At 37.2% G+C, this 27338-nt stretch overlaps 2 protein-coding genes and 1 long non-coding RNA gene across 3 annotated transcripts; 2 read left to right on the top strand and 1 right to left on the bottom strand.

The window, feature by feature from the left end:
* Positions 1-545: 545 nt before the first annotated feature.
* On the top strand, positions 546-4318 carry LOC109014241. The gene is made up of 2 exons (XR_001999700.2): positions 546-799; positions 3936-4318. It is a non-coding gene; the product is annotated as an uncharacterized LOC109014241 (long non-coding RNA).
* Positions 4319-9813: 5495 nt separating this feature from the next.
* LOC109014237 (F-box/kelch-repeat protein SKIP25-like) lies at positions 9814-11248 on the top strand. The gene has a single exon (XM_018996616.2). The coding sequence runs from the start codon at positions 9972-9974 to the stop codon at positions 11190-11192; it is 1221 nt and encodes a 406-aa protein (XP_018852161.1). The 5' UTR covers positions 9814-9971; the 3' UTR covers positions 11193-11248.
* A 9581-nt stretch (positions 11249-20829) lies between these two features.
* On the bottom strand, positions 20830-24850 carry LOC109014239 (phytochrome-interacting ankyrin-repeat protein 2-like). The gene is made up of 4 exons (XM_035693925.1): positions 24615-24850; positions 24235-24357; positions 21490-21661; positions 20830-21353 (listed from the first exon to the last, which is right to left on the bottom strand). The coding sequence occupies exons 1-4, from the start codon at positions 24732-24734 to the stop codon at positions 21139-21141; spliced, it is 630 nt and encodes a 209-aa protein (XP_035549818.1). The 5' UTR covers positions 24735-24850; the 3' UTR covers positions 20830-21138.
* Between the last annotated feature and the right edge of the window lie 2488 nt (positions 24851-27338).

Genomic DNA, 27338 nt, shown 5'->3' with positions numbered 1-27338 from the left:
TTGTTAGAATATTATTTTTTAATATTATTATTATTTTAAAATTTAAAAAAATTAAATTATTTATTATATTTTATATAAAAATTTAAAAAAATTATGATGAAATGAGATTGAATGAGATTAGTTAAATTGAAAGTATTTCTGTATCAAATAAGCTTAAATCAATTGTTTTATATTATAAAAATTGATGCAGTGAATCGTATGAGTAGAAAATGTAAAAAGTTTTTGTTTGGAGTAATGTTATACAAACTTTCTAATCTCTACGCATCATATTTTTTTAAATTTATTTTTAAAATGTTTTTGAATTTATTATTTTTAAATTAATTTAATTCGTTTATTTATTATTAATATATTAAATATTTGATAAAAAAATATAGCATGTAGAAATTATATGAATAGTAAATGGTTGCGTAGCAGATTTGTTTTCTGCCGCCAAAAAGAAAACGATGAACTTGTGGTCATCAAGTTCACAAAGTTGAAAGTACAGACCACAAAAAATTCCATATAAACAAAATCACCGCGTGTCAAAGCGGTGCACGTGGCAAAACTGAGAAGTGAGAAGGACTGTGGGTCCCATCGCTATACGGGAAAAAATTTATTTTTTTCCGGTCGGCTAATTCTCGATCAGAGTGATAGATAGAGAGAGACGAAGGAGTAGGGGGAGGAGGACGAGAAGGAGATGACGAGGGGAAAGCAGAAAATCGAAGCGCAGAAACGAAATGCGGAGAGGAATCAGAAGGCAAAGGGATCTCAGCTTGAGGCCAGAGCCGTTGCCCTTAAAGTCACCTGCCCAATCTGTAAGGTATCTTTGGTTCATTCTTATATGTGGAAGTAGAACTCGGGGGATTCGGGAAGAAAATCTGATTTGATTGTTATGGGGTTGGCTTACATTCATTTCATTCAGAGGTTGATTTTTTTAAAAAAACAAAAATTACGAAAAAAGGGATTTCTCCATTTGGCTTTCTAGACAACGAGAAGATTTTGCTGAAAAGAAAAAAATTAATGTTTGACCTTGTGATTTCGCTTGTTCTCTTGTCACCATGTCTTGGGGCTTGCCTCAAATGTTTCTACGGGCATGAAATATGTAAGCTTGAATGGTGAAGTAATGGACCATAACAGGCGGTAATTAAGTCGAAAATTATGTTCGAGCAGTCAAACTTTGCTTGCAATATTTTGAAGTTCATTTTATCAATGTCGTCGTAGAAGTATTCCATTATTATTGTTATTGATTTGCGATACGACCAAGTCTGATCGATGAAATTCCTTTTGAAGAAACAACTCTTTTTAAAAGCTTTTATCCTCGAATCATAAGAAAATGAAAAGTTAAACTACTGGAGCAACTGTAGCCCTTTTTCGTATGTAAAATGAAGTTTTACTGAATCATGTGACTAGGCCTAGTCCAAGTACACAGGAAGTATACGAAAGATAACACCTAATTACAAGTTAGGAACAATATATGGATACAAGAAAGTCATGAAAACTAGTTAAGTTGTGGCCTTACCAACTTGATTAAGGAAAATGACATTTTTAGATGACAGAAAGATGGAACTCATTGGTTCTTGACGATGGAATATTGTAGGTCATTAGATTAGGGCAGGATATCTTTTTTGATGTACAGCTTTTCATTATTATAGTTTTTTTTTTTTCTTTTTTTATTGTTTCCTGCCCTGTCTAAAAATCTAAATGGGCACTGGGGATTACTGTGCTCTTCCTTCTGGAAAGTTGTTTAATATGGCATTATCAAAAGAGTTAATCTTCTGGCCGGTCAGGTTGTTGATCTCCATAGAACAGCCCTCCAATGAGTGAGTGCCACATAGGCTTCTCACCCTAGCTACCATGTGCCCCCACTGCAGGAGATCACGCACAGTGACTCATCCCCCGTCCCCTCTCCATCCTCTTGCACAGAACATACACAAGGAATGCGACCCTCTCTGCCCCCCTCTCCGCCACTCTCTCTGCCCCCCCCTCTCCGTCGTTGCTTCCATTGCTCCTGGCCCCCTCTCCTGATTCTAGTACAGAAAATCAAAATTTTCCCAAAAAATAAACGAATATCAATGATTAATGTCCAAAATTGGTTCATTACTATTGCCAACGAAAAAAAATAATGGGTTAAGGGAGTAAACTTGAAATACGACCAATTTGTCACCAAGATCAAAACTTTCCATTCCTATTATTTTTTCCCTGATTCTTTACCTGTAAACAAGCAGAGGAAAAGAGGAAGACAAAATTATTGTATGATGTATTAGTTAAAATTGTATAGGATTTGGCGAGCTTGAAGGAAGTGGCAGATTTATCGAAGAGATCGGCGGCGTCTTCATATTTGGAACTGAACAAACCCCAGCCGTTGAGCTTCTTTTCTACTTTTTTTTGGAACTCCTCTGCTCTCGGAATCTGATCCCCCATTTGATAATACGGAGATTTTTCTCCCGAGTTGGGAGAGAAGGTCAAAGAGGTAGAGAATTATGCAATGGAAAAAATGTTGCCGTCAAGGTCAGGTTTGATTGCAACGAGAAAGGGAGTGCCTTTCGGCTTTTGTAGTCTTGGATTTGGAATACTAGAAGAGTTTGTATGTGGGCGTCGGAGATGGTGGGCGGTGGAGATGGTGGGCGAAGGCGAAATTACTGGAGGGTGATAGAGCGGCGGTGGGCGACGGCGGCAAGAGAAGAGTGAGGTGATGAGGTTGAGGTCGAGGAACGTGAGGAACGACGGTGGCTTATGGGTTTTGGTTCTACAGAATTCATATTCCAATGTGATGCACCTCTTTTGGTTTATGTGGAATATGTGATGTGGTAAAATGCTATTGGTGTTTGTTAAGGCCTCAACAACAGCCCGACCAGTTCAAATCGGAACTGTTATCAAAACTGGGCATCTTTCTTACCCGTCATAACATATATGGAAAAAGAGTTCACGTGTTTCACATTTTATTAATTTCGTCTCAGATGTCCTGGACTCAATTCTACACTAGGAGTTCCCCTGGATTATTTATTCATGGTTTAGGCAGGTGGGGTCATAAATCTGGGGTTTGCTCCCTAGGTTTGGGTCCGAAGGGTCCTACCTTGGTGAGATTCCACTTCATTAAAAAAATAAGTGCATATTTCATTAATTCCGTTGACATTTATACATCTGTTATAAGCAAGAAAGTCCTACACGAGTTGAAAAATGTATCTCTAAAGTTTTCAGAAGTTGCTAAATGGTCTGATTAAAGACAAGTATTTTCTAGAAAGTTTTCGTATGATAAATTTCTAGCTGATGAAGCACCTTGCGATGTGGAGACTGAAAGTGAGTGGAAACTAATGAGAAATTAGGCTGTCTAGTTTCCCTTGTAGCATGGAGCTCCCCCCTCCCTTTCTCTCTCTCACCACGGTGATTTATCTTGGGAATAAGATAGATTTATAAGAAATTGGTCAAAGATCACAATGTCATTGCCATTGCCCTGCAAAAATGCATCGTTGATCTTGGCTACTAGCAGAAAGTTTAAGCATGTTTTCTTTTCTGAAGTTTTTTTTCCTAAATATTTTGGGTTCTTCTCAATTCAAGGTTGTTGGTGTTTGATCATTGGGAAAATTTGGCATACCATTAAATTTTTGCCATGTGTATTTAAGGAGTACGATATTTAATGTCCTTAATTACACTTTACCCATAGTTTTGTTTTTTAGTGAAAAACCACCTTTGCATCAAACCAGATATTCTTTTCTTGATGAAACAGGAAATGTTGGTGGTTTCTTGGAAATGGTGATTTGTTTATGGAATGGTAGGTGTTGCTAGATTATTAGGGAAATGTGACCTTATAGTGTAATCATATGCATCCACTCCCTCAGTGCTTGTGGTAGTATCATTATGTTTATAATATATTTATGCAAGTAACTTGCATGTATATTTGGAGTTCTTGTTAGTGCTGTTATGGTAAGCTATGATTTTGTGGTGAATTGTATTTTCAGGTGCAACTAGCAAATCAGAACCAACTTGGTGATCACTATGCCTCCAAACATCCAAAGGAAAAGCCTCCAAGTGACTCAAGTTGATTATATCTTTTGTTGGAGAAAAAGAGGGCAAAGGTACAAAACTGAAAGAACAAATCAATAAAAGATGCTCTCCATGTGTGCTTCCAGAACTTGTGTTAAATGAACCAAAAGCATGAAAGTATTTTAGCATATGTTTTCGTAGTGTGGATATTGACTATGAAATGCCTGAAGTATGAATAGTGCATGTTTCCAGTAGATGCTATTGAATAATATAGACTATAAGCTTGTTCGATCTAGTTAACTCCACATCTGAATATTAATAAGCAACTCTACAGCACTGTAGTCTAATATTATTTTCAGCGGAATGTTGTATCTACACTAAAGCATCCATGTAACTCTGGTCAATGCATTGAAATTGGATCCGCACAGTCCATCTATGTTATTATAAGAGACTGACAATAGGCGGTAATTCTATACCTTTAGGTGAAGAGCAAAGGAAACCATGTTGTCTTGATTGAAAAGCTTTGGCAATATTTTGAGTTGCAGTTACTCAAGATTTATAGGTTGAAGTAAGAATGTGGTGTTAGTTCATGAGAATAAGTTTCAACATAAAAAAAAAGGGCAATGTAGGGGAAGTCCATTTATGTCAGACAACAATAGAGACTAACTCATGAAGTCCACCAATGGTTGTTATAGCTTGATATGACTCAAGGAAATTTAGTGAACATCAACTCCACACTTTCATGGTAGAAATGATCAGATTCCTAGGAATCTTCCTGCATTTGGTGGAATCAAACATTGGCATGAATGAGAAAATAGGTTTTTAACGAGTATTGCATCTAGAGTAGATAGCACTCGTATACATAGTAATTCCCTGGCTATCAACTGCAAGTTGTTGAAACATATTCTTGTCACAACTGGAACATCCCTCTTACTAATGCTCTCTTATTACTTTAAGAGTGGAATTCTAGAAAGAGCCAGCCTCTCTCTCCTCTCTGCCAACTTTCGAACCCTGACCATTGGAGCAACACTATGATACAAGGGATGTTGGGTTTGAAAGGGCTATAGCCTAGTAGATATAAAATGTCCTACGAGTATTGTGTGTATTTTTAGTCGGGACTTTGTTGTGAAAACCCGTTGCCAATAAAAAAATAATAATAATAAAAGGGGAAAATGGTATATATTATATACTTATCTCACTCTTATCTTACTACGTTTGACATGACATTTTCTATCAACCATTGATTAAAAAAAATTATAACGAGAGTTAATCCAAATGGATTGGCAGTTATATAGCATAGGACTTAAATCCAACAATATAAAAAAAAAGGGAACTTTTGGAGGCTTGTTTGAATCTGTTAGGTTATGAACAAAGGGACAACTGTTGACATCCCTTTTCCCCCCACTTTAATATTTTCCGACCGTGCTTTGCTACTCATCATCTTCACATATTACATATCATATTTTTTTTTAAAAATTATTTTTGGTTGTATTCTTCATAAACTAATTGATTTCATCTACTCATTATCTATAGATAACACATTTGGTAAGAGAAAATAAAAAAATTTATGTGGTGTGTGGTATGAGAATGATGAGTAGAATTTTTCTTTCTGAAAAGGGTAGATGCTCAAATAAAAAATGAGTAAGTTAGAACAATCCAATTAAAAAATGAATAAATATAATGTATTGTATGTGAAGATGATGAATAGCATATAACTCAAAATGGACACAAATTACAATAGCTAAGATAAAAACCGAGTCCTCGATCTTTGCTTTTCTTGTATCAATCCTGAACACTTTTGGACTATTTTCCTAGAACATTTTTGGACTATTTTTGGGAATCGATCCAACTTTCAGTAATTGTCACAGGTCCGCCACATAATAACCAATTAAAATATGACAATGTAAACAGAATATTACTATGGGCTCGATCCAAGCCCAGGTAGCAGAAAGAGAACTTGTAATTTGGAGAGGCCCAAGAGGGCATATCAATGCGATCGATGATTCAACCATCCCAACAAATTAAATGGATTTGATAAAAGAAAGCAATTAAATGAAAGAAAGTAGAATTTAGAAAGCATCATTAATTGATAAAAAAAAAAGGATAATTATAAGGGCATGGAAATCTAGCACTGTGAGCACCAATCGTGAGGGTATCTACGAAAATTTGAGAAAACGGAGGACTCAAGAGGAAAGGGATCATAAATCACCATTTCATGCAATTACTCTAGAAGTTTCCGTATGTTGGGGCTTGTAAATGACGTGTTTCACACCACCAACTATTCGGATAACTTGAAACATATGAGAGGGGCCACTGGGTGTCCGGTGAAGCTATGATGCCTAACTTAGAGAGATGTAGTCTCAATATAAGTATGTAAGTAATAATAATTATATGTTACATTCAGGTGTTATTTATAAAGGTGCTGATGATGTAAATAACCATTAAATCCAAGGATTCATCTTGAATAATCCCTTAATAAGTGGATGAGATAACTATCCTGATCTATTGACGATATCATATCACGCGGTTTGCGCCATGAGCTCCTAGGCCGTAAGTCTCCCAATCTTGGGTCCGTAGGCTGAATCCGTCCTCTAGTTGTGGGCTTATTGCCATGGGACCTAAACATCTATTTTAAGGCTCTTGACTCACTATTTAAATAATAAATACGAAAACACTACTTCCACAAAAAATATCTACATAAAATTTATACTGAATTATTTTATTTTTATTTTTTTTACTTAATAGTTAAGAAAGTGTTTTAATGAGTTTGTGATTTTCTTCATTTTTTTAAAAATGTTTCAATAAAAACAAAAACAAACAAACAAACAAAAAAGTTTTTTACAGGTATAAATTTTCGGTACTATTTTTTAGGGTTGGGCAACGTGGCCCACACCCCGTTCGCCCCACCCCCTTGTGGCAGGGGGGGCGCCCCGCATCTGTCCCCCCTTAACGGAGGCGGGGGGCGAGCAGGGCCCAACCTCGCCTTGCATTTCTCCCGCCCTGTACTTATATATTTTATTATATAAATATATATATATACTATACATATTTATAAATATTTATTATTTGTACTATATATAAATATAGTAATATATATTAAGTAGAATTTTTACTTAATATTTTGTGTAAGTTGAAGTGTAGTAGAGTCATTCTTTTATAGATTGTCAAGGCAATACAAGAGTTCCACATTACTTAAGTGTGAGACTTGTATTGTGAAGGCAATACAAAATATTCATTAGCAAATTTAAAAACTACATAGTTTTTATTTTAAATTATAGTCATATTTACAAATTTAAATTTACAATTTGGGTCTAAAAATATATTTTTGATTGCTTTTAGACCCATAAATAATTTTTGGATTAGTAAACTGTAATTCATTATTGAAATGAACGGGAGCGGGATGGATTGGGAGTCTGCCCTGCCCCTGGGATGCGAGGCAGGGTACCCCACCTTCGGGATGTGGGGCGGGCGGCAAAGACAAGGGGCTAGCCCGCACCCCTACTTTTTTTTTTTTTTTCTATGGCTCTAGCATCACTTTATAAATATCTTCGATTGTTCGTTCTTAACTTAATTGGCATCACCATCAACCACATATATATATATATATATATATATATATAGAAAAATTATATTCTAAGTCGGTGTACATAATACATTTTATTAAAAGATAAATTTTGAAATTTAAATTTTATAAAATAAATTTTATTATTTAAGTGATATAGATGTTCTGCTTTTATCTTAAGAATATAATAACTCTCTCTTAATTATTGGCATCTGTGGATGGGATTCTCAATATCACATTTTTAACACTTTTTTTTTTGATCTTTTTTATTAATTATATAATAAATAGAACTCAGTCGTAGTGGCGCAAAAAAAAGTGTAAGAAATGTTGAAAGAAAATACTTATAAACAGATGGCTGGGCTCAAACTTCATTAATTCCCTTTATTTATCTATTTATTTTTCTCTTATATAATAAGGTGTCTCTTGCCTCTTGGGATGGTTGGGGGAACATAAGAACATCCTGCATATACTGCATTAAACGAAAATACAGACCAAAAGGCGACTTTTTGAATGAACCAATTAAAAAGCTCTTTATTGTCAACCGCCCAACCCAACAACGCACCAACCACCACCTGTTCTAACTTCTAACTTTTCTCATTTATTCTTCTTCTTCTCTCTCTCTCTCTCTCTCTCTCTCATTCATTGCTAAAGTCCAACCCAAGCTTTGTCTTGTGATATTTTTTTGTAATGTCAGTGCCTTAGCCACAGTATCTTCGTGATCCTGAAAGCATCCATGCACCCTCCCTGCAGCACGCATCTGCCACGAAAAGCTAGAGCCTGTCCGTTTCCCTGACAGCTTTTTGAAGAAGACTAAAAAAACAAAAACAGTGGTCACCGACTCAAGCATGCATGCATCCTCTAGAGTTGTAACTCAAAAACTTATCTTTCCTTCACTCTGCAACTGGGATCGAAGGTCGCAATATTCTGCAATCCACAAGGCAAACATGAAGAGATCAGGGTAGTGATCAAAATATAGTGAAAGTGACAAGAAAACAGACATGAACAAAAGATTGATTGGTTGCAACTATGTGATTTTATATGGGAAAGCAAGAAGACAATATGTCATAACCTATGAACAACTGGACAAGCACGTGAGTGTTCTAAGCATCTCTTAGTGCAGAAGATTGTCAGAAGTTTCTTTGCAGTAAAGATTATTATAGATATGTCTTGTATTATTCCTGTTTTATATTAATCCTATAACGTATAAACAAACAAGGAAGCACGCGAACATAAATTACCTTATTTTCCTGATAATTTGGTTAAATTACAAAAAATGCTTCCATCAATGGAAATAAATTAAGGCAAACGCTGATCAGGTGGTATTCTTATAATTATTGGTATTCTTATAATTCTTACAATATCATATGCACAAATAAAGAGCGCAACCCCATCAAAAGGCCACTATTAGAAGACAACATAAAGAGGGAAATGAAGAAAGAGAGAATGAATGAAGGGTGAAAGGATAAAAAAGAAAAATAATATCATAAGAAAAAGTGAAGATGTGACATTAAAGAAGGAAAGATAAGTAGATAAAGTGGATTCTACACAAGGGGGACTTCTTATGACTTCAATTTTTTTAACTTTTTCAACCTTATGAGAGAGATTCTATCGATGGAATCATTACTAGAAAATAGAACTTAGATCTCTATTATATAATGAAGAGGAAAGATTATAAAATACGTATATTATAGCGGATTTGTCCTCTAAACAATCCGTAAAAGTGGCTCAATCTCAAATCACATAAATTTATATATTTCTGTGTCTTATTTTTCTTATATTTATTTACTATTTATTGTTATGTATGTACATGCCAGCACCATATAGCCGCATCAAACCACGGTCGATAACTTCACACTAGACCGACCGAGGCTCAAATAGTATCAATAGGCCGAAAATCAATCTTTCTTTACTTCCGGCTTTGGGGTCTTTTTTAGGAGTTAACAATTATGATCAAATGCTTACGCTCCAGGGTGATGACGTCTTGGACCAGATCAGCTGCCTTCTCATCTCATGACTAATTGCCTTGGAGATAAAACTTTTTTTGAATTATTTATTTATTTTTAAGATAAAGAAAAAAGGTAAAAATAAGGAGAAATGTCCGACAGATGGGAAATGAATGAATGGAATATTTGCCTTTTTATTATGAGATTTGTTAATTATTTGAAAAAAAATATATATATATATATATATATACAGTGTACTGTGAAAACGACGAGCAGAAATTTTCTTTTATTAATATTGTCCTGACATCGTCATGATTAGTTCCTATTCACCTCCAAAAACTAGAGATTTCCATTTTCCACAGCTACCTGCATGTTTAAAGCTTACCTGCATTATAAGGTAAAGGGCTCCGGTAGTAGTAACGTTCCAATTTCCAAAAGCCCTCCTCCAACACAAAAGTGACAAAACCCCTGCAGCCGCCTCCCCCAACCCGGCTTGTATAGCATCCATGGCCGACGCCATCGCCAGTACTACTCCAACCACTGACACTGAGACCCTCACATTGGATCGCAGCCACCGCCATGATCTGCCTCATCATGATCAACCGCTGCTACCGGGACTTCCCGATCATATTTCCCAACTCTGCCTCTCCCTCGTTCACCCTTCGTCACTGTACTCTGTCTGCCGCTCATGGCGCCGCCTAATCTATTCCCCTTCCTTCCCTCCTTTCCTCTCTTTGTATGCGCTTCTATCTTCTTCATCAACAGCGTCTCAAAATCATTTGAATGCCATTGATTTCTTCACCTTCGACCCGATCTCATCGTGTTGGCATCTTCTCCCTCATCCACCACCTGACCCACCCCTCCGTGTCCTCCTTCACCACCCATCTTTCATATCCCGAAACTTTCCCATTCAATCCGTAGCCGTCTCCAGTAACCTTATCCTGCTCGCTGCCACCACCCATAATTTTTTCCCAGCACTTTCTCACCCTCTCGTCTTCAACCTACTGTCTAAAGCATGGACCTTTGGCCCTCCACTCGCCGCACCGCGCCGCTGGTGTGCAGCGGGTTCAGTGCGCGGCGCGGTGTATGTGGCCAGTGGGATGGGATTCCACTACTCCGTCGATACCGCTCGGTCGGTGGAGAAGTGGGATTTGCGCATACAAGATGAGAACGACAGATACCACCTCGGATATTTCGGATGGGAGTGGAAAAGAAAGAGCGGGCTTAAAGACGGGAGATTTAGCAGAGAAGCAATCGATGCGGTCGGATGGAGAGGGAAGCTTTGTATGGTGAACGTGAGAGGCGATGCCGCAAAAGGAGCGATTTACGACGTGGAGAAGGACACATGGGAGGAGATGCCGGAAGGCATGCTTGACGGGTGGAGAGGGCCGGTGGCAGCCATGAACGAGGAGGTCATGTACGCGTTGGATGAGGGTAATGGAGCTCTGAGAAAGTACGTCCCGGAGAGGGATGTGTGGGAGAAGATATGGGAGTCCGAGAGGCTCAGAGGTGCCCAGCAGATTGCCGCAGGTGGTGGGCGAGTGTGCGTCGTTTGCCGTGGGGGTCTTGGGATCATTGTGGTAGACGTGGTGTCACCACTTCGAAGATTCTGGGTGTTGGATGTGCCGGCGGGATTCGAAGCGGTGGCCGTTCATATCCTGCCGAGGATGGACCGGCTGGATATTAGTTTTCCGGTGCAACCTTCTACATCCATGGAAATAAGATGATTTTTCAATATTTATTTATTAAATTCATTTTGTTTGGTGAATTTTGGAGAGACTGGTCATGATGTTTTATTATTATTATTTAATTATTCTCTGAGATTTTCGTGGCTTTCTGGAAACTTTGAAAGTGAAAATTTGTCCGTTTCCTCAACAGTATATCGTTCGTTCGGGGAGGGAAAATTACACGAGAAATGTAAAAATTTCAACCTCATACAAACTGGTGTAAAAAAGTTGTTCTCATTTAAAAAAAAAAATTTATTATTAAAAAAATTTATCTATTTAAAACTTATAATTAACTTATTCAAATTCTATGAACAGTCAATTTTGTGTACCCTTTGGCTCACAAATCTACCTGGCGTGTACGGAAAAAACTCAAATGGAATGTTTTTGTCAAAGAGAAAATGGCATCACGATTTGAAAATTAAGAGATTAATTTCAAAATACACCCGATTTTTCTCCGTGAACTAGGAATAATTACCATAAAAATATCAGGCCAAAAAATGACGAGAAAAATGAGGATATTTTGCATCAGATTCATCACAAATTGAAATAAAAAAATAAAATAAAATAAAAAATCAGCTAGTTGTGGAGATCGAGGATATGGACAACTGGGTTTTATTCGGATGTCATTTATGCCATTGAAATACTTTCGAACCAGATCCTCCTCGCTGCTCTTCTTAGTTCTTAATCATTCCGCCGCCATGACTACTGACCTTCATGACCTTTGCTATTCCATTTCTAGAAGCCATAAAAAAACATTGCCTGGAGAGATCGAAGACCCACATACATATATAAAAGCTATAAAAAAATGGCCTTTACTTCAACTTCACGGCTCAAAACACAAGCTCTATTTATTAAAAGAAAATCCCCCTAACTTGCTTGCTGCAATTTTGGCAGGTCCTTCTCTCTCTCAATCTCCTTGGGGACAGGTTCTTTCCTCCTGTCTTCTTCTTTTCTTTATTTTTTTAACAACCGTAGACTTCTGCCACATCAGCAGCGGAGTACGCAATTCATCCACAAAGTCGTCTGTACGTAGCATTTTTTTTTTATAAGCAAGTTTCATTCATAATAAACCAGAAAAATATACAAGAGTAATTATACAAAGCTAGTGGGGAGATCTTTGTCACTATGAAAATTTAACAAACATTGAAGAATACAAATAAGGGAATTTTTTCATAGGCTTGCGTTAAATCTGTCCATTGCGCTATGTTATGCGCACATCGATTTTGATATTGATGAATTTTTGTAACCTTCCATTCATCAAAGTTACAAAGTTAATACTTGATATCTCTAATTATGGATTGCATTGTCCAATCTGTTACTGGTTTGGAATGTGAGATTGCTTGCACTACTAGCTTTGAATAACCTTTAATGATGGTTTTTTCCAAAAAAAATTTCTACTGCCTCTTGAAAAGCCATTGGTGATGTCGATGCTCCCAATATTAGGATTTGTGTTGTGAATGAAACCCCTTTTCACAAAAGTGGGCTTCCTCTATTGGATCGACAGATTGTTGCTATAGGGCTTCAATGGTAACTTACTGCCACATTCAATGGTAACAACTAAAAGCCTTCTGGTGGTAATTGTTGTTCAATCTCCTGTTGTTTGAATTTGGTGATCCATGCTTAATAGTGTTCTGCGAAGCTTTGTGAAACTGTTGACACAAGCCAGGTTGGTGAAAGGCAGGGGGAGTTATGAACCACTAAGGTATCAAAGAATATCCATAGCTAGAGTGGCAAAAAGTTGAAATGAGTGGTGTTCTTCTTCAGGTATAGCTAAACCAGAAGAGGGGTTAAGAATATTCAAGACCCAATTAGAGATAGATTGACCAGCAAAGTGTGAAATATTTATGAGCCATTTGGATTGTCTCCATAAGATTCTCGAGTAGATGTACTTGAGAAATAAGTGGGAAGATTCTCTTCTTCAGTTTGGCACAAAGAACAAAGGATCTGGTTTTCCTCTAATGATATAACTCTTTTTTAAAGGGATATAGTAGGAAGGATGTTTTGAATGACCTTCCAAAGAAAGAGTTTTAATCTGTCTTGCATCTTTAATTTCTAAATTTTCTTCCAATTAATAGTTGTGTGATGCATGGGAGAAATATTTTGAGAGATTGCCAAAGCAGCATAAGCTGATTTAATAGAATAGTTACTAGAAGAGTGATAAATCCATTTAGTCCTATCTTCAATGGAGTAGAAGTTTAAGTTGGAGAGAGGGATTTTCAGGATTTCCTTAATATAGTCAGAAGAAAAAAGTGCCTGGAGTAGGAGAGTGTTCCATCTTCTAGACTCTTTCATGCTTGGTTCAATGAGAAGATTATTTTGGTTAGGAAGTGGCCTTAATGTATGCAATGTGGGAATCCATGGGTCCATCCATACTTTGATAAAGGTTCCATTATTAATCTGATAACAGATGCTAGATTTGATTAAATCTCTTTGTTTTAAAAGACATTTTCAAAACCAAGAGTCTGTTGGTTTAGCACTCACTTCTAAGAAAGTAGTGTTCCTCATATACTTCTCAGTAAAAAAATGTTCAATTTTGCTAGGTATAGTCGGTATATGCAACCGGCAGGTAAACATGAGGAATAAAAAAAGTAAAAATGACAAAAGTAAACCAAACTTCTCTCTTTCTCTTTCTTCTTTCCCAAAAACTTTTCTTTCTTCTTCGGTTTCTTCTTTCTAGTCTCTCTCTTTTTTTCCTTTTTTTTTTTTTTTTTTTTTTTTATGGGATCAATTATTTTGTGGTTGGTTCTGTGTTTTTTGTCCAAGAATTTTGAATAGATCCATTTGTTGGATAAGTTATTTTTTTTCCTTCTTCATACACTAGTCCGTTATCCATATACAGATTTTATCTCAAGCATCTCTCTCTCTCTCTCTCTCTGAGCAAAATTTTCATTCTTCCCATTATTCTTATTTTTATTTGTAGGATGCTGATTTAATGTGTATATTGTGGGTTAACAACTTATCGCCAATGCATGAAAAAGAAGAAAGAAAAACAGTAATTGAAATTTGTTTAGAATGGTGGTGGTCTCCAATCCCGTAGAGAACATGCCATCAGAAAAAAGAAGTGGAGAGAAAGAGAGAGGAAGAAAGCGAGCAGATGAAAAAAGCAATGGAGAGAAAGAGAGAGGAAGAAAGCAAGCAGATGAAAAAAGAAGTGAGAGGAAGAAAAGAAAAGAGTGGGACCCAATTGTCAGACAATTGCATTTCGACTGCACACACCGACTGTATATAGAGTTCTTCAAAAATGTTTCCATAAACTATTGGTGTCATTGAGAAAGAACCAAGCAATTTTAGAAATGAGAGATTTGTTGAATAGAGAGAGTTGCTTAAAACCAAGACCTCCCATAGATTTTGGCATACATATGGATTGCCAGGATTTTGGGGTATATTTATGGATGCTTTGAGAATCAATACCCCACCAAAATCTACAAAAGGAAGAGTGCAATTGTTTTGTGATTGTACTGGGCATCAAGAGAGTGGACATGACATAAGATGAGATTGAGCTTGCAACTAATCTTATAAGAGTGGTCCTACTTACTTGGGATAGGATTTTAGATTTCCATCCTTGCAATCTGTTCTGGATTTTTTCTTGGACTTCTTTGAGGATTTTAAGAACTCTCTTATCTCACTTTTACTATTGGGAAGGGTATTACTACTGAAATGCATGGAAGATTTATTCTGATTAATGTTTTGACCAAACCAAAAGTTGTAGGTGTCAAGGCAGTGAGCAAAAGTTGATCAGTTTGGGGAGTAGCAGTTCCAAACAGAATAAGATCATCAGCAAAGAGTAGATGAGAAAGAGAGTGTCCCCTTCTAAATATATTGATTCTTTTGATGTTATTGAAAGTTCCTTCTCTAAGAATTAATCTGGACAGTACCTCACTGCCAAGGATAAAGAGGAAAGGTGACAAAGAATCTTCTTGTCTTATGCCACAAAAGGGTTGGAGAAATTCAGTTGGTATCCATTAATTCTTGGCAGTTCCAAAAGGGAGGGGGACACTTTGAAATTTAAGAACTCTCTTATCTCACTTTTGCTATTGGATAGGGTATTACTACTGAAATGCATGGAAGACTTATTCTGATTAATATTTTGACCAAACCAAAAGTTGTAGGTGTCAAGGCAGTTAGCAAAAGTTGATCAGTTTGGAGAGTAGCAATTCCAAACAGAATAAGATCATCAGCAAAGAGTAGATGAGAAAGAGAGGGTCCCCTTCTAAATATATTGATTCTTTTGATGTTATTGAGAGTTCCTTCTCTAAGAATTAATCTGGACAGTACCTCACTGCCAAGGATAAAAAGGAAAGGTGACAGAGAATCTTCTTGTCTTATGCCACAAAAGGGTTGGAGAAATTCAGTTGGTATCCATTAATGATGATGGAATAGGACACAGTTGTGATACATTCTTTAATCCAATTTATCCAAGTTTGATTGAAACCAAGGCGATGGAAGATAGCTAGAAGAAATGACCAAGTCGAAAGCCTTTTCCATATCAATTTAATGGCCATAAGAACAGTCCTACCCCTTTTTTTTTTTTTCAAATGGTGAAAAATTTCTTATGCTAGAATAGTGTTTTCTTGTATTAATCTGTAAGGAACAAAAGCTGTTTGATATGGGGAAATGATGCTTGGGAGGATGGTCTTGAGTCTGTTAGCCAGGATCTTTGTTATGCTTTTATAACAAACATTTGAAAAGCTAATTGGGCGAAATTGATGTACATCATTTGAGGCTTCTGTCTTAGGAACCAGAGCAATATTGGTGTGGTTTAGTTCCTTAAGAAATTTTCCATGGGTAAAGAAACTATTAATGGCGGCAAGAAGATCATCTTTGATAACATCTGAGTAGGTTTTGTTGAAGAGACTAGTAAAACCATCAGGACCAGGGGCTTTCAGGCCCCTTCAAAGCTTAGAAGAGGGTATTTGACTTACAGTACTTAGAATTTCATCCTCTAAAGGGATTTTACAAAGAAATTCATTGTTAGAGTCTGATATTTTACTAGGGAACAAACTATCCAGATCCAGGTTCATGATTAGTGGATTTGAAGATATTTTGAAAGTGATCCTGAAATTTGGTCTTGATGACAGAAGGGTCAGATAACCATTTTCTTCTCCCAACTCTAAGACAGTCTATGTTATTCTTTCTGCGCCTAATGGAAGTGGATGCATGAAAAAATTTTGTATTAAGATCAGCAGTAGTAAGCTAGGTGATCCTAGATTTTTGGCGCCAAAGGGATTCCTCTTTTCTGAGTTGTTCATTTAGATTTTCCTTAAGATTCTCTTCTAAGTTGATAGAAGAATGGGTGGGAAATTGAGATTGAACATTGTTGAGGGCAATGTGTAATCTTTTAATGTGGGATTGAATATGCCCAAAACAGTTGATATTTCACTTTTTTAATGCTTTCTTCATGACTTTTAATTTCCTGGATAGGATGTAAGCAGGTGTTCCAATGAAATGTGAGTTCCAAACCTCTTTGACCACATCAAAGCTTGATGGGTCCCTAGTCTAGAATTCCTCAAATTTAAAGGATCTAGGGGAGTTGTTATGGATGGTAGTTTCCAGTAGAATTGGAGAATGGTCAGAGGACACCCTAGGGAGATTTTTTTATGGAGGCTTCAGGAAAGAGAGCGCTTCATTGAAGATTAACTACCCCTCTATCTAACATTTCACTAATATTATTGGGGTCATGCCTATTGGTGGACCAAGTAAATTTAGGACCCGAGAATCCTAAGTCAATCAGGCCATTTTTTTCCATAAAAAGTTGTAAACCTTTTGGAGTGGAGGAATTGGCTACTGGTCTACCTCCTATTTTCTCAATTGAAGAAGAACTAAATTGAAATCTCCTATAGCTAGCATGGAACCAGGATATGATTCTGTGAGTGAATTCAGGAGGTCCCAGAAATGCTGTTTTTCGCATTTTGAGCTGGGAAATAAACCAAATTAAGGAGCCAAGGCATATGGGATGGATTTGAGTACACCAACACTTGTATGATATACTAAAAAGTTTTACAAAGTCCACATCCAAGCCCGAACGATACAAAAACAAAAGCCCTCCCCACTTCCGTAATGGGGGAAATTTACAAAAAGGGAATAACCTAACCTACTCACAACATTAGCAGTATTTACATTCAGCAACATTGTTTCTGAAAGGAAAATAGCATCAGGATTATAGTTCTTGATATTAGCCTTCTGATTGCTCGGGGTCGGGCAATACACCGACAGTTCCATGTTAAGAGCTTCATGGATTCAGTGGTGGCAGTATAGATCCTGTCACATTGGTCATTCGATTAAGGGGAAATAGATTCATAATTTGAGTATGAGACTTGTTACCATGATGTTGTGCTTCTGATTTCTGGTATGGAGAGAAGCGATTCCTCTTTGAGATGCACTTTGCATACTTCTTTTCTTTTTTCACCATCTTGACCAGTTGTGTGATTGGTATCTCCTCCTAGATTTCTTCTTTTTGGATTCCCTTGATGATTTCTTCATGGTTGCTGCTGTTTGGGTTTTCTTTTTCTACATTGCCCTCCATTGAAATCACTGAGCTAAGGAAACACTTTTTCATGGGTTGGGAAAGTGCTCTGTTCTCGAAGAGTAATTATTCCTCTTTTCATAGTCGCAGTATTATTGTGGTTTGTTTCTGGAGAGGTGATTTCTTTGGGCTGTTCTGGGTTTTTTTATTTAATTTCTTGGGTGACATACGTGTTTGTGTAATGGGTTTGTGGAAAGATTGGGCTTGGGTCATATTGGAAAGGATTGAAGGCTATGCTAGCTTGCCCTCATGGACTCACCAATAGTGAAATCTTGTGGTTGTGAGGATGTGTTTCTATTGGGCCAAAGGGATTTTGGAATTGGGCTATTATTTGTTTGAAAACATATAGTTCTGATCCAACGGGTATTTCTTTAGGTGTTGGGTTTTCTCGCAGGAAACTGAAGTGGGGAATTAAATGAGCTGTTTCTTTTTGAAAAAATTCAATTCATAAGCCTTACACACTGCACACTATTTTTTTTTCTCTTATCAAATGTGTGGTATATGGATGATGATTAGAATAATTTAATTATTTTAAGAATAAAAAAAATAAAAAAAAAAAAAAAAATAAAAGAAAAAAAAATTGTGGTGTGGTGTATAGGAATTATAACAAAGCTCTCATTTTTGGGATATTGCATGCAGTAGCATAGTGCATTTGTTTTTCTTGTGAGTTCCAGCAAGCTCCACATCGAATGAGGGGGCTATGTTGTTTGCTGAGAAGGGTGGGTATATCAGAGTGGATGGGATTAGGGGTGCTACCCGCCCCCTACGGGGCGAGGGCACCCCTTCCCCTTCCCCGCCCCTGAGATGCGGGGGCGGGGTGCAGGGCGGATTCCCAATTCGTCCTGTCTCTTTCTACTTTAAAAAAAAAAAACTACATTTTATTTGAATTAAAAATTATTTCTAAGTGCAAAAGTAATTAAAAATACATTTTTAGACCCAAATTATAAATTTAAATTTTGTAAATATGATTATAATTTAAAAACTATATAATTTTTAAATTTGCTAGTGCATATTTTGTGTAAATTGTAGTTTATTAATTTTTAAACTATGTAGTTTTTAAATTTACCGATGTATATTTTGTGAACAAGTCTAACAAATTGTAATATATAGTTATATATATATATACAATTTGTAAAATATAAATATATATTTATGTTTATATATATGCATATAATATATATATAAATGTAAGTGGGGCCGGGGCGGGGGAAATGCGGGGTGGGGTTGGGCCCTCCCCGCCACCCGCCCCCGCTAGGGGCCTTAGATGCGGGGCGGGGCAGCGGGGGCGGGCCCCGCAGCCCACCCTTAAATGGGATGCTTGACTTTTGACTAGTAGGTACCAGATGTTGGTGTGATGTCTCAAGAAGACGACTTTCATTTAATATCACTGTGTTAGCTGGATTGTTACCTGGATTTTCACCACTTGTCTGCATGGATTTTCCAAAGCTTTGCATGGCTGATTCTCTGGGAGAAGATGAACAGGAGCAGTCTGAAATTGCACTACTGCTGCCTATGTCGTTTACTGGTTTTTTTGGCTTGCTTTGTTGATAGCCTTCTTCTTCAATTTGTTCAAGAATTGACTTTCCTTTTTCTACTATAGACTTCTTGGACCAGTGGTTGTTTTTCTACTACAAAGGTTCATTACATTTTTTTTTTTTTTTTTTTTTTTTTTTTTTTTTCGGCTGTTGGCTCTCGGATTCTGATGGGGGTAGTGTTGGAAGTCTTTCATGTATTGCTGACTCCATCACTGGTTCTTCTGCTCTAAAATACCTATGTTGCTCTTGACCTTCAACGCGCATCCATTGACCATACAGAGGTTCATCGACATTTCCATGGTTTAGAGGACGGGATTGGTGTATGTGTCCTAAACAACCGCATCCATAACAAAACTCAGAGAGTCTTTCATACTAGAATATGATTTTTGTTGGAGGTTTGTTGAGACGAGGAAGTGAAAAGCCGTTGAGGAGTGGCTTTGTAATATTGATTTTAACTCTAATCCTTAAGAGCTTTCGGATACATATATTAGAAGCAATACTATGATCGACTTCTAACAGGTTACCCATCACTTTTCCCATTTTTTCTACATTCTTCAGTGTCATCATTTCCAAAGGGAGTCATGGATTTGGACCCAAAAAGCTGAATGTATGAGGTCAATTTCTTGTAAACTTTGGCCCGGATGCCACTCCTTAAGATCATATGGTATCCTTTGAAGTTCCATGGCCTGTAGTTAAAAACTCGAGCTTTTTCTTGTGAGGTGGGGAACGTGAATATAAATGTGTTGATGCCAAGATCCTTTATGTTTAGACTGGCCAAGGATGAAACTCCAGACTGCTTTAATGGTGGAGTGAAAAATATGCTTGTTTAGGAGTTTTGAAGAGATTAGTTTACCGATGAGGGGATGGTTTGAGATGTTTACAGCGGTTCAAGGATGATATCTTCTCATGAGTCATGAGTGCTTTAGTTTAGGAGATGAGGAGGTCAATATCAGGTTGTGCTTGTTTCATGGTTGAGCGATTAGGGATGGAGAGGGTTAGGCTCTTTGTGGCCGAAAGTAATGTGGATAGAGTTATGATCTGGAAAAGGGATTTGGTTTATGCTTGGGGAATGGTATTTTGGAAAGACTACTAAGAGGAGAGATTACTCATCTAGAGAGAGATGGATGAAACGGATAATAATATAATACAAATGTACCTGTACGTAGCATTGTTGTTAATATATATATATATATATATATATATATATTCCTGATTAGTACCTGTACGTGTACGTAGTCTGTTTTCGTGTTTTTTTTAGTTCATCTGGCATGCCACGTAAGGGTCTATCTTAGTCGGTAAAAAGTTTCTGTGACTGTAGCATGACCCTTTGCTAAAAGAAGATATTGGCCGGAAAATAATCACTGTCCGGTTGTAACAGATATGAAGAGATTCCTAATAATCCTTATCCAGCCATGATAGAAATGGAAAGAAATAAGGATCCTAATTAATCCCCAGTAAGAAATTTTAAGCAACACAAAGTGAGGGCTTCATCTTAAGTTGTCATTCATTCCTATTCACATTGTTGATTTGACACATTTTACATTACTTCATAAAGTCAACCACTCAAATAACATCAAGCTTAAGACACACCAACATTATTGGTATAACTGGAAATAAACATTTAAGATGAAAAATAGCATTTCTTTCAATAAAGTTACAATGATCATGAGAATGTAACAATAAAGTTTCCAAAGATACGCAAATGGCTTCAAGGAAGTCTGTGTAGTGAGTCATCATAACATTCCAAACGTCAAAAGTTGGCAACCAACAAATAAAGCATGTTAACTCCAGGGGCCAACCGAACACAAAGCAGGAAATTTCAAGCAAATGCAATAAACACCAAGTGAATCAAAAGCAACAGTACGAGGCCATGGCAATGAGGGTATTTTCAGCTCTCTGAGCTGTAGGAGGTCTCACTAGCTGATGAGTTCTCTTGCCTAAAGCGCACCATCTCATCATAAGCCCACTCAAGACCAGTGCAGTAATGGAGCGGTGGATTAAATCTGCTGTCATTGATGTCAGCTGCCAAGAATGCACCATTCTCTATCAGGAATTTCACTGCTTCCTTCCTCCTTTCTTTAGCTGCATTGTGAAGTGGTGTCCCTGGGTTTAACAAAAAACAAAGAGAAATAAATATCGTCCATCTGAATTCAAAATCATTGATTCATTTGGAGAAAAAGGAAGAAAAGACAGGAGGGGAATGCTGAAACCGCTTTATCTATGAGATGAATTGACTTACAACCACAAGCACCCAAAGTTCTAGCATCAATGTTAGCACCACGCTCTAGCAATTCATCCATAACCTCAAGGTGACCACCCTCAGCAGCAAGGTGGAGGGGGGTCACTCCTTTCGATTTGGAGCCCCAGGCAGCCACATTCACATCCATCCCTTCATCAAGAAGTCGTTTCACCTGTTTCAAAAAAAATTAACTCAACTACTCAGAAAAATATAACTTAAATTAAATTAAATCGACTTCTCTTTAGGCAGATTATAATTGCAAATTTATTAGGATAGCAACAAAGTTTAACTGTTACTAGCTTTCAGGTTAAAACATCGATCAGTAATGTGTGTATAAAAATTCCAAAGTTCCTCCAAAGTGCACTCCTTATCATTGAAACACCAATCATTCCTTTCCATCCAGATACACCACATAAGACACAGGGGAACCATCTTCCAAGCTGCATCCACTTGAGAGCAACCATGAAGCCCGTTCCAACACACAAGAAGATCTACCAACTCTCAAAGGCATCACCCAAGCCAAACCAGTTCTACAAAAAATTACATCCCATAATGCCCTTGCCACCTCACAACGCAAAAGTAATTGATCCATTGATTCCCCATGCTTCTTACACATGAAACACCAGTCCATAACAATAAAACCACACTACCTCAAATGGTTTGTCGTCAAAATTTTTCCGAGAGAAGCAGTCCATGTGAAAAAAGCAACTCTGGAAGGCACATGAGACCTCCAAATACACTTCCAAGGAAAAGGAGAACTATTATGAAATGTCAACAGCTTATAATATGATTAAACTGTGAACTTTTTGCTCCCCTTGGACCTCCACAGCATCCTATCCCCATCAGTACCACTAAGTCTCAAAGAGTATAAAAACTGAAAAAAGCTGAAACTTTATCAATTTCCCAATCCTGTACAGCTCTAGCAAAACAAACATCCCACTGAAAAGAACCATTAGAATGAACTAACACAGATCTGAAACAGAGGCATGCCGATCAGAAACCAGGCGAAAGATGACTGGAAACACCCCATTGAGAGCTTGCTCACCACACCAAATATCAAACCAAAAACAGATCCAAGATCCCTCTCCAACTGCATAACTAACACGGTTTACACCATATGAACTTCCTCAACCCATCTATTTTCTCTCTATTCCTATTGAATAATGTTGCCACCCACCAAATTGATAACCCATTCTCAAAGCTTCACACTTACAGAAAGATTGGCATTCTCTGTGTCCTTTTGTTGTTGTAGACTTGATTGTCTTGTTAACAATCCAAGATGAAATGGGTTTGGATTAGGGTTTAGGAAATATAAATAAAAAAATGAATATGTTCAGCTGGCTGATTGCTGTGAAAAATACCCAGAAACTCAAGTTTTTTAATAGTGTTATGGAAGACTTTCTACAAATTTGTCTTTATATATACAAGTAGAGTAAAAAGAAGAGCTATTGATGTAATTACATATCCCGAGTTACTGAATGATAGTAATGAAATTCCTAACACAAGCACTCGGTAGTTCTCATACCAATGGCCTCTCCATCCACCCTGATCTAAAGCTCATTTGCCCAGAATATTGATTCCTACTATTGAAGATACCTTTGTCTCTCACTAAAACCATCATATTCTACGCTAGGGCTGTACAAGAAACCGGAGAACAAACCGGAACCGACCCAGACCGGCCGCCAGAACTCGAAACCGGCCGAAACCGATCGGCCAGTGGTTGAATTTGCCAAAAACCAATGTCCAGCGGTTTGGTCCAGGTTTGATCCTGGGCCGGGCCGCTGAACCGACCGAACTGATAAAACGTTTTTTTTTTAATTATACATGTACGAAACGACGCCGTTTCACTTAAGTAAACAGCGTCGTTTAGGACTCAGTGTTTGAAAAAAAAAAAGATAAAGCAAACGGTGCCGTTTCTCTCTAGGGTTTAAAATCCCAGCACCTCTCTCTCTCTCTCCCACTGAAGCTTCGCAGTTCGTACGAAGCGGCAGGGTCACCTCCGTCGCAACCGAAGACACTGACAAACTGACCGTAGTTACACTGAGACCGATATCGACGGTTTTCTCCCCCTTCATCGGCCGGTTTCAGTTGAGATTTACATCATTTTAAGGGATCGGTGCGGTTTCAGTTTTGGACCAATACCTTCGGTTTAAGGGATCAGTGCACCGATACCTTCGGTTTTCACCCATACTCAACGCAGGTTTTCAGAATATTCTTCAGCACATAAAAAAGTTTCTAAAAATGAGCTTTTGCTCCCCTCATTGTTGTTGATAAGTAGAAATTAAATTATCCGAAACAAGGAAGGGATTTTATTTTGGATAAGTAGAAGAAAAAAAAAACATAAATAAAGCACAGTCCATTAGCGGAAACAGTTCACAAAGCATCATTAAGTCTTATAGGACCTAGGTACAATATTCTTATCTCTTAAGCGTTATAACAGTGAACATCATAATCGGAAGTCTCTCACCACATACTCCAACAAAAAACTTCAAAACCTTTATAGCTAAAGCTCTCGTAAGATGAGTTATTATATAACTTGAAAACGTGCAAAAGGAGTTCAAAAGAATTTGAGTTCCCCTCATATCAGGTCCTATATTAAATCCAAAGAAGTTACGTATCAATAGAAAAAGCAAACATACAAACCCTTTAATATGCATTAAAAAAAAAAATCAATCCCAAAGGCTCAATTCAGGTCACAAAATTATCCAAGAGTTTAAAAAAGTGAAGCAAAGCAAGAAATCTTACCTCCTTGACATCACCTTTACGAGCACCAATATGGAGCAGAGTCCATCCTCTATCATCCATATTTACACCAGATCTCAACGACCTCCTTCTCGAAAAGCTCCGACGAGCAGAACCCACCTGCTCCTGGGGCATACTTCCCAGGAAAAAAAATCACCAAAATAATCTCCTCGAAGCCAATATGTACGTATATATGGGAACAATCGTAAGATTTTCAAACAGTACAAAGCCCGCGATCAAGAAACTCCCAGATAAATTTTTTTGCAATTTTCAGTTCGGTAATATCCTCAAGACCGAGAAGACAGCAAATTCCATACACTTTTGGGAAAACTTAGTTGCGAAAACAAGAAAAATAGGTGGGGAGAGCAGACTTAGCGAGAGACGGAGAGGAAGGAATGATTGGCGATGCAGTAAGGTGTGATAGGATTCAAACCAGGACCCAAGACGCGAAGATTCTGAAGGACAACTACGGAGGTCACGCAGGGCGAAGAAATTTTAATCATGATATAGGTGATGCGAGGGGGACGGGAAATCTGGAAACAGAGCAGCAGAGGAAGAGACGGATATACAACAAAAAAACAGTCGATGAATCCTGGTTTGATTCGGAGAATCGGAACAAACCCTAGGGGCGATAGGCAGGGAATGATTGCGAGAAAGAGGCGGCTGTAAGAGGGGGATGAAACTTCGCAAGGCCTGGCTTCGGTTTCCTGACGATCTCTTTGGTCCTTTTAAGTTTTAAGTGAGCCTGTGAAAGGGTCGGGTAATCGGACTCTCTCAGGCCCAAGGTATGAGTCTTCACATTTTCTAGAAGGAGAAATAATATTTATAGTAAGGAAATATGCAACTTGTCAGTGTTGTGTAATTTTTTTTAAAAAATAAATAAATATAAGATTTAAATAAAAAAATTAATTTTTTAATAATAAATTTATCTATTTTTTAAAATAATTACACAATATTTATACATTTCATAATTATATTTAATATTACTCCTCCTTGTATCTTCTTTGTATGGGATAAAAAAGAATACACATTCTACTTTATCTAAAGAAAAATAATATTTTTAATTATTTTAATCATCATTATTTTATTATCTCTCATTGAAAAATTATTTTCTAATTGTCACTTATCTATCCCATTTTACTGTCAACTTCAAATATGAATTGAATATGATTAGAAGAATAAATAGTATTATTATATTTTTTTAATTAATACTCGAAGTGGGTTGCTTATTATGTACTGATGCTCTAATGGCATGATTGAAGCTCTAAAGGCTCGTTTTGACATTTGCAATATCCTAAAATATATATATATATATATATATATATATATAAAATTAGTAATGAAATAGTTTGTGAATAATAGTAAAATTATTTGAATTAATATATTTTATTTGATTTTAAAAAGAGAGAGATAAAAAGTTGAATAAAAATATTATAAAATTTTAATATAATTTTTTTAAAAAAATTGAAAAAATTATATTATTTTTTTGTGTTTTATTTGGAATATGGATGGACGGCAGGGCGCCCCCCCGGTCCCGCCTGGACACGTGGGTAACCAGGCAGGAATCCCAGCAGGGGCGAAAGACAATCTAGGCCCAGACCCACCCCCCACCGCACCTCGAGTTGGGCTTTAAACCCAGCCCAATTATATATATATTTATATATATATACTCTTTTTAGACAGGCGACAAAATGTCACCCCCCCCTCTCTCTCTCCCTTTGTCGTGGTTCTTCCCTCATGACTCAAACCTCTCTCTCTCTCCCCACCCATGGACCAATTTATTGTTCGGTAAGGATTTTAAATTGTAGTTTAGGATGCTTTTTGTTGTGTATTTTGTTGTGAAATGTGGATTTGTATTTCGGTTTGGGTTTTTTGTGGATTTTGATATTTTGTTGTGAATTTGTGATTTTTTTTGTTTGTTCCCACAACCATTGGTGGACGGGTGGCCCTGCCCTCGGTGTGTGAGAACAGATCCCGGATAGCAAACCCCACCCCACCCATGCGGGTAGCACCCCTAGTTTGGAAGTTTGAGAAAGTTGGTTTTGTGTTTAGATAATAATTAGTTAATGATCGAATAAAAAAGCTGAAAATTTGAAATTGAAAAATTGTATGGTGTTTGAGAAAGAAATATCTAAGAATACTTTGTTAAACAAACAATACCTCGTTTTCTAGAGAGAGATGTGGGCAAACCTCGTTTTCTAGGCTTGCCAAAAATGGGATTTGCATTTGGGTATTTAACAATTACGTGTACATTATGTCCCAATTAGGTACCACTCTCTCTCTCTCTCCGGTGGACCGATTTATTGTTTGGTAAGAATTTTAAATAGTAGTTTAGGATTTTTTTTGTTGTGTATTTTGTTGTGAAATGTGGATTTATATTTCAGTTTGGATTTTTTGTGAATTTTAACATTTTGTTGTGAATTTGTGATTTTTTGTTTGTTTTTTTCTCACAATTGTTGGTGGACAGTGACATGGTGAATTGGGAGAGCCCACCCTCTATGTGAGGGGGTGGATCCCAGGAGGCAAACTCCACCCTCCACCCATGCGGGGGCGGGGTGCGGGAAGAGGGCAACCCCACCTCGTAGGATGCGGGTCGCATCCTATATTTGAAAGTTTGAGAAATTTAGTTTTGTGTTTGGATAATAATTAGATAATGATTAAATGAAAATTTTAAAAATTTGAAATTGAAAATTGTATTACGTTTGAGTGATATTTGAGAAAGAAATATATGAGAATACGTTGTTAAACAAACAAGACCTCGTTTTCTACGCCCACCAAAAATGGGACTTGCATTTGAGTATTTAACAATTACATTTACATTATGTCCCGATTAGGTACTACTTGATTTGTCCCTAATAAGTAGAAAGAAGCTATTCTCGACTTTGACCACAAAATCATAAATTTTGTGGTCAATTAGGCTCGATTTTTCTAGTGCTTCATGTAGCTGCTAACTTTTATTGAGCCACCAGAGCTGCCAAAGCATCCAATTTAGCCATCCATCATTCATCATCACCGTTGGGATCATGGGCATCGAGGGAGGTTGGGGGTTCGAGCTTGAATGATAGGGCGTGGGAGCCAGTGGATTGGGCAGTGATAGGAAGGTCGAG

Source organism: Juglans regia, chromosome 9 (assembly GCF_001411555.2).
Source record: "Juglans regia cultivar Chandler chromosome 9, Walnut 2.0, whole genome shotgun sequence".
NCBI lineage: Eukaryota > Viridiplantae > Streptophyta > Magnoliopsida > Fagales > Juglandaceae > Juglans > Juglans regia.
The sequence above is the reverse complement of the archived record's forward strand: the minus strand, read 5'-3'. Positions and strand labels throughout refer to the sequence as shown.